The sequence below is a fragment of the Borostomias antarcticus genome (genome assembly GCF_949987555.1).
Source record: "Borostomias antarcticus genome assembly, chromosome: 8".
Classification (NCBI taxonomy): Eukaryota; Metazoa; Chordata; class Actinopteri; order Stomiiformes; family Stomiidae; genus Borostomias; species Borostomias antarcticus.
Genome location: NC_140241.1, coordinates 3,415,107 through 3,428,994, shown reverse-complemented (window position 1 = coordinate 3,428,994; position 13,888 = coordinate 3,415,107). Strand labels below are relative to the sequence as shown.

Sequence of the window (13,888 nt, the reverse complement as noted above, 5' to 3'; positions counted from 1 at the left end):
CATTCAGGTTATCTTCCAGTGACTTGTCCCATTGCTTAGTCAGACATTGAACTCTGGTCCCAGTTACACCCCGACCAAGATACAGATGGTACCGTCTGAATCAGACACACTCATGACCTCATGGAACATCTCCCTGTTCCAACATCTGATTGTCTGGAACAAGTATTCACCAACGTGTCAGCCCAACACGGCTGGTATCAGAACAACGGAGGAGGTCAAAGGTTAAGTTCTACACGTGAGGACATCTGCAAACGGTCCCAGGAGGTTCTTGTTGAAGATGCAGCGGATCCACACCAGGTAGGTGGTGAAGGGCTTGATGTTCTCAGAGAAGGTGTAGTTCTGGTGGGGCAGGATGTAAGGCATGTACGTGTTCTCTCCCTGTTCCTGGATCCACACCTCATATTTCACCTCTCGAACCTGCAATTTTAAATCCAGAAAGCAAATTAGGGCCAGCGTCGATCAAAGTTAATATTCATGAGAAAGATATGTCTGCTTTGTGGCTCACAAACATGAAAAACTTTAACAGTAGCAACATATGGTCCCCTTTTTAAAGATATTATTCTGAGGGTTCCCAGATCTACTTGAACTGATTGTATGTCACTTTGGATATAGAGGGCTGAATAAAAGTTTAAATAAATAAATAAATAAATAATTAAATAAAACAAACTACATATATATATATATATATTTTTTACAAGTTCTATTTTCCTAAGAAATTATGCAAATATCATAATAATGAGGTGTATGTCCGAGGGACACATTTTTCACATCATGTCAGCAATCCAGAGTAACAGATCACCAAACTAGTGGTGTGAAACTCTAGGTCCTGGTATACCATGTGGTAGCATGTCAAAACAGTTATCTAGCTAGTTAGCTAGCATGTATCGTTGCTAGTCCTCAGGTAAAGTGTGTGTGTTGGGTATTCCATTGAAGGGTGCGGTGTGCCATATGCTCCATCTCTTTCTTTCGAGTCCCGCCGCGTCCCTCTCTTCTTTCTCCTTCTGTACTCCTCCAGCTAGTCCTCTGATCTCAGTAAGCTACTGTAGGAGGACGGGGGTGGCAGTAGCTCGGGAGGTATTTGAGAATATGTTTGTTTGTTTTCACACACCCCTGCATGGATTTAAAGGTCCCCTATTATGCTCCTTTTCAACAAGTTAATTTAGGTCTCTAGTGTCCCAAAAAGACAGAGGTAGAGTATTTGAGAGTAGTTTAGAATAATGTAGTTTAGAGTAGAGAGGTAGAGTATTTGAGAGTAGTTTAGAATAATGTAGTTTAGAGTAGAGAGGTAGAGTATTTGAGAGTACAGTAGTTTAGAATAATGTAGTTTAGAGTAGAGAGGTAGAGTATTTGAGAGGAGTTTAGGGTAGAGAGGTAGAGTAGTTTAGAATAATGTAGTTTAGAGTAGAGAGGTAGAGTATTTGAGAGTACAGTAGTTTAGAATAATGTAGTTTAGAGTAGAGAGGTAGAGTATTTGAGAGTAGTTTAGAATAGAGTAATTTAGAGTAGGAGGAAGTTGGGGTCAATTTTAGTCATATGATTAATTTGCATTAATTCTTTTGAACAAGTTTCCAGATTAATCGCGAGCGTTAACGCGCTAACATTGACAGCCCTAATTTAACGATTTAGAAATTCCGCCCTCCATATGGATATGAACATCTGCCAACAAAAAGTAACGCCTCGAAAATGTATCGGATCCCAACAACACTGACCTTTAGATACTTGAGGTTCCAGGGGATCTGCCAGGACACTGTGAGCTTGGCTTCATTAGTCGCCTGGACCGAGGTTTGGCAATGGGGCTCCCTGACCCGGCCTGGATGGACGGTGCTGGCAGGCCTGCTCTTCTTCAAACTGGGCCTGGTCTTCAGGCTCTGCCTGAGCACCTCCAGCAGAGATGGAATATCGACTCTGGTGTCCTGGTAAATGCGGAAGAGCCACTCCGGGTTTCGGCAGCACAGATGCCTGGGAACCTCGCTGCTGGTCAGGATGCGCTCCTGCTCGTCCTTGTCAAGATGGCCGATGCCTCCTTGGTCCCAGGGTCTACCTGGGTAGGCCACAGAGTTCTCCTCCACGGTGTTCCTCCAGGCTGCATACTGAAGGTCCATGCCGGGCAAGGTGGCCAAGGTCTTGTAAGGGGTGTACTGTTCAGGGTTGACAGCGTAGGGAAAGAGTTCCACCACGGCTGCTCCTCTGGGGAGGAAGAGGGAGGTGACCAGCTGTGCTCCGTGCATACTTACTAGCATGGCGGCGCCGCTGATCACCTGGATAATGCTGGATAGGGTTTGGTCCTCTAGAGACACCGTCACCACCCTCATGTGAAACTCCTGCGCCAACGCCAAGATCAACTCCGCTTCATTGAGGATCAGCCTGGTGACGGAACGACTGAACACCACAATGTACTCGTCCTTCTGTTGCGCGCTCTCCCCATCCTTCTCCTCCTCTCTGGTAATGTTGAGCCTCTCCATCAGGCTGGAGGCGAATTTGCGGATCTCGTTCCCGGAGATCAGGATGTTGGCCTTGGGGCCCTGTGGTTGGACGAAGCCATACTGGTACCATGTGGTCATCTTGGACAGACCCACGTAAGACTTGGTGAAGCACATGAGCTTGCCGAAGTTCCTCAGCTGCTCCTTGAGGAGTGGCTGCTTACTGCTGAGCAGACGGTAGAGGTCAAAGTGCGGCCCCTCGCCCCAGCCCTCCATGAAGATAAGACGAGCCTCCTCGTCCAGGTCAGAGTACTGCTTCATGGTGTAGAAAGCCGGCAGCAGATCGTCGTGGAAAACATGCATCAGGTTGTCTGGGTTGAAGCGGTTCATGATGAGCGCCACGTCCGGCACGAACACGGGCTTGGGCATGAACTTGAGGGCGGCGGCCGGCAGCTCCAGGAAGTTGAAGTACTGGGTGTTGTGGTCTTCGACCGAGGAGAGGTCCAATAGTGCGGGCTGAAAGCGCCGTGGCCCTATGTTGGGTAGCATGACTGAAGAGTTACCGTGGAAGAAGACAAACTCCTCTGCTTCGGTGCAGTAGCACAGGTAGTCGAACCTGCAGACGCGGTCAGTGTGCATCTTGCCGGTGCAGACCATGCGGGTGCCATGCTCCTGGAGTGCCAGCAGGGCGGCGTGGTAGTCTATGCGCGCCTGCGTCAGCTCCTGGGACTGCCGTGTTAACTGGAGCTCTTCCTCTAGGGATGTGGCGTGCTCACTGAGCTTGGAGTATTTCCAAAGCAGCGCCGCCACGACCGATACGAGGAGGCCATTCAGCACGGCCGCCGCGTTCATCCTACAGCCCGCCGCCACTCGCATCACTCCGACTCCGCCCTCTGTCTGACCTCTGACCCGGTGCGCATGCTCTGTCACCGTCCCAGCGACCAGCCACCTGCAGCAAGGACAGGAGATAGAACAGCAGGAGAATTAGACAGAGCAGAAAGATTGGTATCAGATAAACAACCGTGTAGAACGGTGTTTCCCAAACTTTTTTGTCTGGAGACCCATTTTTTTTGATGATGACAAATCATTGTGACTCAATTCACGATAGGTCTTATATATAAATTGCGAGAGTGAATTTGATTGAATCGGCAAACATGGCCACACAAAAGACATACGCCTTCGCTGCATTTAACCCATCCCAAGCTGTCCTCCTCCAGGTGCAGTCAGGAGCAGTCATTCATGGTGTCCGGGAACCAAGTCCAAGTGCTCAGTCCAGGTCCTGGTCAGGGACAGGACTGAAGAGCATCTGTTGTTCTGCATGTTTTTCATATTAGATTATTTGGGAGGAAACCCTTGCAAACACGGGGAGAACATGTGCAGAAAGGCCCGGGAGACCTTGCTGTGAGGCGACAGTACTAAGCACTGCGCACCTGTGACAGATGTGAGTGATTTGGGGGTTCAGTGTCTTGCTCAAGGACACTTCGGTACAATGCCGGGATCTGGGACTGAACCAGGAACCTTGCGATCCCCAGCCGGCCGCCCCAAATATGTATTCAGGCAGTTAACAGGCTCTCTTATAGTTTCTATTTCCTCTCATCAGTAAAACAAACAGAATGTACTGTAGTACAATTATCAGAACAGTACAACCATTCAGTACTATCAAAAACATGCTCCTATTTATTGAAGGTTTTTCAGATTATTATGCCATCTATCACTGGATGAGGAAGCGAGTAAAGCGTCAATTCTCAAGGGAGCATGCGCCGTTTTGTTCACTGTACCTTTCTGCACTCCGGTCACCAAACAATTCTGCTATCCTGCACTTTATTCACACATTCGCTCACGGCTCACAGAAAAAAAATAGACCAGACACAAAAACGCTGCAGTGTACAAGCCAGCCGCAGAGAAAACAGACAAGCTCCCTCGTGGCTCAAGAGACAATGAAAGGAATTCTGTGAATTTAGTTGGCAACCCAAAGATAATCTACTGGGAAACACTGGTGTCGAAGACAGCCTTTGTTGTCAAATGAGCCTCCAAGGGAGTGAACAGGCAGAAGAAAACATTTGCATTTCATACAATGATTTCATCACAGATTTTTCTGAACCGTTTACCTCTCAACCACTGAAACCTACAATATGTAGGAATTGAAGTTTTAAAATATTTCTATGTTGCATGATAATTCACAAAGGATCAGCCAATCAGAACTTCAGTGAAAACCATGTCTTTGTAGACCGCTATCTGACCCTGCTACAACAACTTTTTATTTTTAAACTTCTTCAAGCAGGTAACTTGATGTGCCAGATGGCTTACTTTGCATATCCATCTGGGAACCGTTGGAAATTTTTAATTTACCTTCAGAGCTATATATTGTCAGTTTAACATCCCCGTGCTAATACAAAGAAAGGTAGAATACATACACAATTAATTAATTGATTTTTGTGAGGTTGCTCCTCTTGTGATGTCCTGGGCTGAGTTTCCCAGAGGCATCGTAGCGCTACGATGAACGACGTAGCTTACGATGAACGTAGCGCTACGATGAACGCCGTAGCTTACGATGAACGTAGCGCTATGATGAACGCCGTAGCTTACGATGAACGTAGCGCTACGATGCCTCTGGGAAACTCAGCCCAGGCCTTTGCCGAGTGGTATGAACACTTGTTTTGTCAGAAGAAGAGTAGATCCAACTAAACGCAAAGGGGAGTGGGATTTTGCCAGGGAGTTCAAATTCAGCGCAAGCTGTGTTGCTCTGAGTCAAAGAAGAAAAATAAAATAAAGGGAAATCGATTGTGGACCCGTTCCTGGGTGTCACAAAGAGGACAGTATGGGCTGTCTGTCCTTCAAGGAGAACTTGAGGTAACGGGTGTAAAGAACACTGTCATCCTATTGGTCAACGTCAAGGTACGTCATAGGCCGGGTCACAGGAGATGTCAGACTAGGCAGGAAAATACAAAAAATTCTGACATGCTAGACTTTTCGTCAGGGTGTCGTAGGGCTTCCCAGACACGAAATCATTGATCTTTGATTATGTCACACTACAAGGCTTTTCATTTTTCCCGACGTTCAAAATCAGGCCCAATGCTGGACACTGTCTTGTGTCTTTTTGCGACCAAAAATCGGCCCAAAATCAGCCTGAATTCGTCATGTAGGCTGACATTTGTTTGCCCCATGGACAGAAATCAGAGGATGAGTTATTTTGTCTCTCTCCGCCAACCCTGTGATAAACAGACTATAAGCAGGCAAGTCACTTGTACTGTCCCTCTGTGCTCACCTAGCGAGGAGCTTTACCCCGCTGTGTGAAGGCAAACCACAATGGGTAGTCCCCGGTAATTTTAGTTCTAGGAACTAGTCTCAGGGACAGAAAGTACCGGGGAGTGTCTGGTGGGAAAGTGGCTAAAGACAGTTAATCATTGTCTCTATAATTCAAAGTTTAGGTAGGCTATCATTTTATCTCCAGTCTGATTGCTAAGCTACAAAGAAACCTGGCTGAAATGCTACCACTCTCCTGGCGCTGCGCCAGACTCAGTATGCAGTCTCCCAGGAGGTCTTTCAATCCAAGGTTAAGTAAAGGTTCAGTAAGTAAGGAAGCTAAGCTTAACCCCACATCTCATATCTAATCCTATGAGCTCCAATATCTAATATGACAGAGCTCCACTTATAAGGAGTCAGAGCAGCACTCTGCAGTGGACACACACAAAGCCTAGGCAACACAGCTTATGCAAAGCATAAACACTGACAGAAACACAGCAGGAAGTCATCTTCCCCACTGATTCCCTGTCTGTCCTCTGACAGACAGACAGACAGACAGACAGACAGACAAGAGAGAGAGAGAGAGAGAGAGAGAGAGAGAGAGAGAGAGAGAGAGAGAGGCAAGAGGACAGGCAGACAAGAGACAAAGAGCTCACACAGAGAGACAGGCAGGCAGTGTTCAGTTAAGCAGACAGACAGGTTGGCAGGAAAATAGAGGAAGCAGACAGACGAGCAGAGAGGCAGATAGACAGGGGCAGTCATGAACATGGAGACCTCAGTTTGTCTGAGCGCCAGTGACACAGCACCACTCTCTTCTCCTGCAGTCAGCCAGGTGCCCGGAGGGAACAGCCAGACTCCAGTCAAAGACGGAGGCTAAAGGCTTCACATCTTCCTTTCTCTCCATGTCCTCACAGAACCTGGCTTCGCCAGACCCAATTCGCAAAAAATGCGAAAGGTCTGGAAATGCTGAGTTTTTTCAATTTCCAAGGGGCATTGGGTAGATCTATAACCTATTAGAGCAACGCAACAGGGGCTAGTCATCGTATCAAGCAGGTACACTCATTGTATCAAACCCGCCCCCATGTTAGATAAACACTTGTGATTGGCCAGACCAATATCTGCCGGGTGGAAATCAGTCTGATTGGGAGCATGACCCGACTGATATGTGGACTGAAACAGAATGTGAGCTAAGCCAGGCTAGTCTCCACAGCCGTCTCCACCTCCACTCTCTTCCCCTCTTCCTCTAGGGGTGCTCCGATTCCACTAAGCCACGATCCGATCCCATTCCTGGGGTCACCATCCAATTCCAGAATCGATTCTCATCGATAACATTATGTAGTTTTATATTGCAATAACACACAAAGGCAAGTCTAAGACAAAAAAGTCACATTTATTAATGGCATGCGGAACTTGACATTCGACCGCTCAAGTATTACAGAGAGAGAGAGTGATGAGCTTTAAACTTCCAGTATTTCTCAATTCAGTCAGTGACCATGCTGAATTTTAATATAACAAGGAAAGGATTTCTCTTCAACTTCAAGTATTAATCAATTCACAGTTAGTTTTATGAACTTAAATAAAACATGCAAGTATTTCTGTGACTAGAATGTGAAATACATATAATATTTATATATACACATTTCATTTTTTCCTTTTATTTGAGAAGGGACAATGCATATCAATCAACAACAAATACACCAGATTTAGCCAGGAGGCTAATTTTCATCTGTGGTCCCTGGCCAAGATGTTATTAATAGGCATCCTAAAATGACACGATAGAAGTAAACAATAAAACAGCATCAAAATGTCATCATGTCAAGCTCCTTCTTGCCTGAGAGAAAGTAGAAGCCCCAATGCGTCCAAATGGCTGCCTTCAGCTGTGACGGGGCAGACTATTGCTTGCTTGTCCTCATGAGAGGAGACAGAGAGAGAGAGAGAAAAATAAGATAAATCTTGGGAGTTGGGAATCGATCCAGGAATCGTGGCATTAAATAATCGCAATCCTTTCAAAAATCGATTCTTTGGAGCACCCCCATCTTTCTCACTCTCTTTGTCCTTTCTCACTCCTCCTTTCACCCTCACCCTCCACACAAGCTCCTTACACTCCTCCCCTTTCTCACTTTCGCTCATCGGTCTCGCTCTCTCCTCCTTCTGTCACTCTGATCACTCCTCCTGTCACTCTGATCACTCCCCCTGTCACTCTGACCACTCCTGTCACTCTGACCACTCCTCCTGTCACTCTGATCACTCCTCCTGTCACTCTGATCACTCCTCCTGTCACTCTGACCACTCCTGTCACTCTGACCACTCCTCCTCTAACACTGATCACTTCTCCTGTCACTCTGATCACTCCTCCTGTCACTCTGATCACTCCTCCTCTCACTCTCTGATCACTCCTCCTGTCACTCTGACCACTCCTCCTGTCACTCTGATCACTCCTCCTGTCACTCTGACCACTCCTCCTCTAACACTGATCACTCCTCCTCTCACTCTCTGATCACTCCTCCTGTCACTCTGACCACTCCTCCTGTCACTCTGATCACTCCTCCTGTCACTCTGACCACTCCTCCTCTAACACTGATCACTCCTCCTGTCACTCTGACCACTCCTGTCACCCTGATCACTCCTCCTGTCACTCTGATCACTCATGTCACCCTGATAACTCCTCCTGTCACACTGATCACTCCTGTCACTCTGACCACTCCTCATGTCACTCTGACCACTCCTCCTGTCACTCTGACCACTCCCCCTGTCACTGACCACTCCTCCTGTCACACACTGACCACCCCTCCCTCTCTTTCACAGTCCTTCCACCTCATCTCTCGGTCTCTTCACTCTTAGTTCCTCAGCTCGTGATGTTTTTGGAGCATAATCAGTATTTCTGAGGCTGTACCCATACTGTAGATACTGTAACTCTACGTTAGATCATTCTTCAAAGATCTTATCCCAAACTAGAGCCGACAGTCGGCAAAAGAGGCGGCACAAAAAAGCTATCAGCGTTCCCGCCCCCAGCTCATTGAGCCTAACACACTGGTTTGAGCGTCTCCACTGGGGCAATACCACTTAACACACGCGCGCTACGCATCACAGCATAACGAGCAATGCCATTTTTTTTGCTACTAAATGTCACTGAATATAAACCCAAAAGGACCCAGAGCGTCATCGTCCCCCCACAAGGACGAGGGGATCTCGAGCAGCGTGTCAGTGGTGCCAGAGTACATCTCCCTTCCCTGAACAGGGAGCGCCCCGGGGGATGTGTGCCCATTCAGATTCCCCCTGTGCCAAGAAACCAAGGGATTCATGATGTCAGGCTCAGACTGAGATGGTAGGATTGCCGCCGTCTTTCACTGACACTATCGTGAATATATCCAGAGATGGACTCCTGGGGGCTTATTTTTAGAGAGCTAATATAGCACTATAGCCAACCGGTACGCCATTTTAAATGGCATTTTGATGAAGACAGAATATGACAAAGCAAACAAAGGACTAAAGCTACAGATTAGTTATCATAGTTATGCCTGCCATAAAAGATACAATTTGAAATTTGAAATTACCTAATAATAATAATAGAGGTTCCTTAAAAACATACACTGCACAATCTGCCTTTCTCCACCGCTGGGAATCACATTCACATTGGATTGTATTTCTGAGAGGAATAACTCTCCGTCTGCTCTACTGAGAGCTCCCACTCACCCTGCTTCCTAGATAGCTCGCCTACATCCTCACACTTCTCCCATAATAGGCCCCGAACCTTCTTTATACACAACCAAAGGCTTAGAAATAATAAATAAATAAATAAATAAATAATGGTTACTAAAACAGCATAGTATATCTCCTTCAGAAGCTAAGGTGTAAAAAGCCTGCCTGCTCTGTGAAAAGAACCTCTGTTGAAATGGCCTGATAACAAAAAAACAGCCATGCAAAAGACAACACTGAATTAATAACCTGTGCCTTATAAATGTTTTACCTCTTGGGCTTTTACCATAATAACAGCTTTTGTCTTTCTGAGAATGTCCAAAAGGCCTGGAAACCCAGGCTCCGCCCACTGTAATTGGTCTCCACAGATTCAGACATGCAAACACCGGATCAAGTACATACAACGCCGTGGAATACTTCAGGTAAGCTTGATTAAGTGTAAATAAACTGAGCTACAAAACTGTGAAGTAGATCAACAACTTCATGATCACTAAGACCAGCAGTTTATTTCCTGTGATCGTCATGGGAGCAGTGGTGTTCTCAGTCCGATTCGCCTACCGGAGACCTGTCTCTCTCTAACAGGTCCTCGGATGCACATTTGGGCTTAGGTAAACACTTCGACATGTGGACAGGAGGAGGCGGGATTCGAACCGCCGACCCTACGATCGCTGGACGACCCGCTCTACCACTGAGCCACAGCCGCCCCCGTCTGCATGGTTTGGTTTCCCACTGCCGATCTATCTGCATGGCCTGGGCTCCCTGGTACTGTATGGCTGCTTGTTATGGTGGTGATGATAATCACCACAATGATTTGTATGTGTGTGTGTGTGTGTGTGTGTGTGTGTGTGTGTGTGCGTGTGTGTGTGTGAGATGGGATTGGGGAGGGGGGTCTGGGTTGGGGAGCGGATTCTAATGCATTTTAATGAGGCACCTGGACAGCCCGTTTATAGTCTCTGGCGTTCCCCCTCTCCTCTCCTGCCATCCCCCCCCCCCCCCCCCCCCCACCCCCCCACCCCCGCTCAGGATCACCTTGGAGATTCCCCCGGCTCCGCATCCTCCTTCAGGAGGACCAGGATGACGGCAACCTGCCTCTCGCTCCCGAAGAAAACAGTTAAGATGCCTCTCCCCTCCCTGCCTCACTTTATTTCCTGTCTGCGCCTTCCCTTATGAGGTATTCCCAGTTGGGGTCATTCTTATTCCTGGTCTGATTGTGGCGTGCCAGGTGGGATGAAGCTGCCTAGCACTCATACCGGAGGTAGAGCTAACATTAGGCTAGCTGGTGTGTGTGGGGAATTGGAGCCCTCCATCACAACTCAAACTCAAAGACCTTCATCTGAGTAAAGGTGTGCAGGGAGGGAACCGCACAGTGTGACTCTCTGCAAAGGAAGCTGTCTACCAATGATAGTGACAGCCAACGACAGCCAGCTGAAAATATAGACATAGGATGTGTGAGGGCAGACTATCCTAAGAACCACAACCAGCCTAAAAAAAGGTGTCTTACATGTCGGTAAATGTGTGTGATCTGCAAAATCTGATAGACATCGGCCTATTTACCTAACCTACATGCTATCCAAATATAGAATCACACACTAACCCTGGGCTAATCGTTTTTTTGTGCATGGTTGGAAGCCAGCGCACCTAGTATAGCTTTTGTTGGGTTATCACTCCCTCCCTCCCTCCCTCCCTCCCTCCCTCACTCCTGACAATGTTGGCCTGCATCGCTCTGTTGGCACCACAAGAGGCAGTAGACCCAGCACACCAAAATCAAGAAGAGAGAGAGGGAGACCGGGGTTCAAGACCCGATGGGGATGACTTTATGGGACTATAAAGTAGGGCTGAACGATTAATCGATTTCAAATCGAAATTGCGATTTGAAACAACGCGATTAGCAAATCGCAAAGGCTGCGATTATTTTAGGCTGCAGCGTGTCTGGGTCTGGACCAGCGTTTCCCCTTGGATGACAGTTATGCTCACCAATCATTAATACGGTGCTTGCTCAACAATCAAAAGTGGCCAATGGCAACTGCTGCAGGGTCCGCCCACTAACAACATGAGTGAAACTACGAGTGAACTGAACACATGGCTAGCCTACACCGGTAGCTCAGTAGCCAACGTCTTCGTGACCCGGAAATATCATCGGCTGAGCCAGAAGAAATGGAGCATTTAATAGCTAAGAAAAGCAGTACATCCGTAATATGGCAGTATTTCGGGTTTCAGGGGACAGATGTACAACAGAGAAAAGTGCTTTGTAAGACCTGCCGCGGAACAGTTGCTACATCCCGGGGAAACACCACCAACCTGTATCAACACTTGAGTAAGCACCACAAGGAGATATACGATGCCTGCAGGGCCAAAAAAGCGAGTGAAAGTAACGTTAGCAATGTACCCCAGTCTAGCAAACAATCCTCCATTTCACACTCATTTGCAAGCGTTACCCCGTATGAAAAAGGATCACGAAGGCACCGTGAGGTAACCAACGCCGTGACAAAGTACCTCGCTAAAGACATGGTGCCTGTTAACACCGTGACAAAAGACGGGTTTGGAAACCTTGTCCAAACGCTGGATAAAAGATACGCGCTTCCCTCCCGCACATATTTCAGTCAAGTCGCCCTCCCAGAACTGTATGCGGATGGATGAAGGGAGAGATTGAGGGAGAGAGGGAGGGATGGATGAAGGGAGAGATTTAGGGAGGGAGGGATGAAGGGGGAGAGAGGGAGGGAGGGATGAAGGGAGAGGGAGGGAGGAACAGAGGGAGGGGTGGATGAAGGGAGAGGGAGGGATGAAGCAAGAGATTTGAGGGAGGGATGGATGAAGGGAGAGTGGGGGAGGGAGGGATGAAGGGAGAGTGGGGGAGGGAGGGATGAAGGGAGAGATTGAGGGAGGGAGGGATGAAGGGAGAGATTGAGGGAGGGATGGATGAAGGGAGATTGAGGGAGGGATGGATGAAGGGAGAGATTGAGGGAGGGATGGAGGGAGGGAGAGAGAGATGGGGGGGCAGAGGGAGGGAGGGAGGGACAAAGGAATGGAGAGAGAGATGGATGGAGGGAGGGAGGGAGGGGGGATTGGTCCGGGGCCACTATGCTTCTGTTTTGAATAATTGTTATGCACTTAATCCTAGAGGCCGCACATTTTTTGCATTCTGTTTAACATTGTCGTTGCTGTTCCTGTGAACGACCTACCTCTTTTGCAATGCCAGAGATTATTTACTGAAAGATCCTGTTATTTTCTTATTGTAAAGTTTTATTTATTATTATTATTACTTTATTTAACTTGATGGCAGAATGTGCAACTTGGATGCTGCTCCTGAGCTATAAGTGATTGACTTGCCTCTTGAAAATGTCCTAGTCCTAATAGCTCATGTATGTTCCATGCCCACGGACACTGTGAAAGACGTGTATGTTGATGGATGGATGGATGCTGCTTTTATTTATCAATAAAAGGCCTACAAGTTGGAAAAGTTGGAAGCTATTTATATTTTCATCCTTGCATTAGAATATAGAACAGTTGATTTTCTCATGCAATCTCATGTGGTAGGTCTTTAAATCCATTACACAGTGAATATTGATGTTTTTAAAAAATATCGCAAATCGAATCGCAATCGCAATTTCAGTCAGAAAAATCGCAATTAGTTTTTTTCCCCAAATCGTTCAGCCCTACTATAAAGTCATCCTTTCACTCCAACCTTGACCCCTTGCCTTATTCTGTATGTCAGATCCTGTCCCAACCCTAACCTTTATTCTAACCCCAACCCACACTAGGGACTGGAAGAAGGACACCAAAACCAACCCACCGATCTCCACTGCCCAAGTAGAGTAGTGGTGAGAGCATTGGACTCCCACCCGGAAGACCGGGGTTCAAGACCCGGTGGGGATGACTTTATGGGACTATACCCCAAATCTCCACACGTTCATCCTTTCACTCCAACCTTTTTATCCCTTACCTAAATTCCACAACAGAAGTGGTCAGAGCATTGGACTCCTACACGGGACATTCCCAGAGATTACCGTCTAGGCCACTTACTTCACCACCTAAAGGGAAGTGCATACAGCAGGTAATGACTTTTGTCCAGACACAGAAATTGAACCAATTGCAGCAAAATAGCTAACGTTACATGAATCATCCGTGTAACTGCTTTAGCCACTGACCGCTACCATTAATGTTATGGAAGCTGCTGCTAGTTGTTGTGAGCTCATGAGCTAACTGGCCATCCCGCTCTTATTGTGCAGGATTAGCATTGAAAGCATTGGAACTGATGTGTCCAGGCGACAAGACCCATCTTAATTTATCAGACATTATTCAATGTCATTTCAATACAGTTATTTCAGTGGCATGACTAGCTTCCGTCCTACCAGTCCTGAACAGAAACAAGCCAGCCACGCACATAAGCCAGGCTTGACCTGGTCTGGTTTCTTAGAATCATCCACCTCCATCTCTCAATTCTCCTCCTCACTCTCCTAACCACGCAAACTAGGTGCAGTCCAGCCTTTCCCCAAGGTTGGGAGGAGACGTGGGGGCTGGTGCAGCCCTTC

At 47.3% G+C, this 13,888-nt stretch overlaps 1 protein-coding gene across 1 annotated transcript; it reads right to left on the bottom strand.

The window, feature by feature from the left end:
* Nucleotides 1-222: 222 nt before the first annotated feature.
* Nucleotides 223-3,296, bottom strand: pomgnt2 (protein O-linked mannose N-acetylglucosaminyltransferase 2 (beta 1,4-); the record flags this gene model as incomplete). The annotated part of the gene is made up of 2 exons (XM_084442665.1): nt 223-417; nt 1,710-3,296. 2 exons carry the CDS (start codon nt 3,294-3,296, stop codon nt 223-225), a joined length of 1,782 nt encoding a protein of 593 aa, XP_084298791.1.
* Between the last annotated feature and the right edge of the window lie 10,592 nt (nt 3,297-13,888).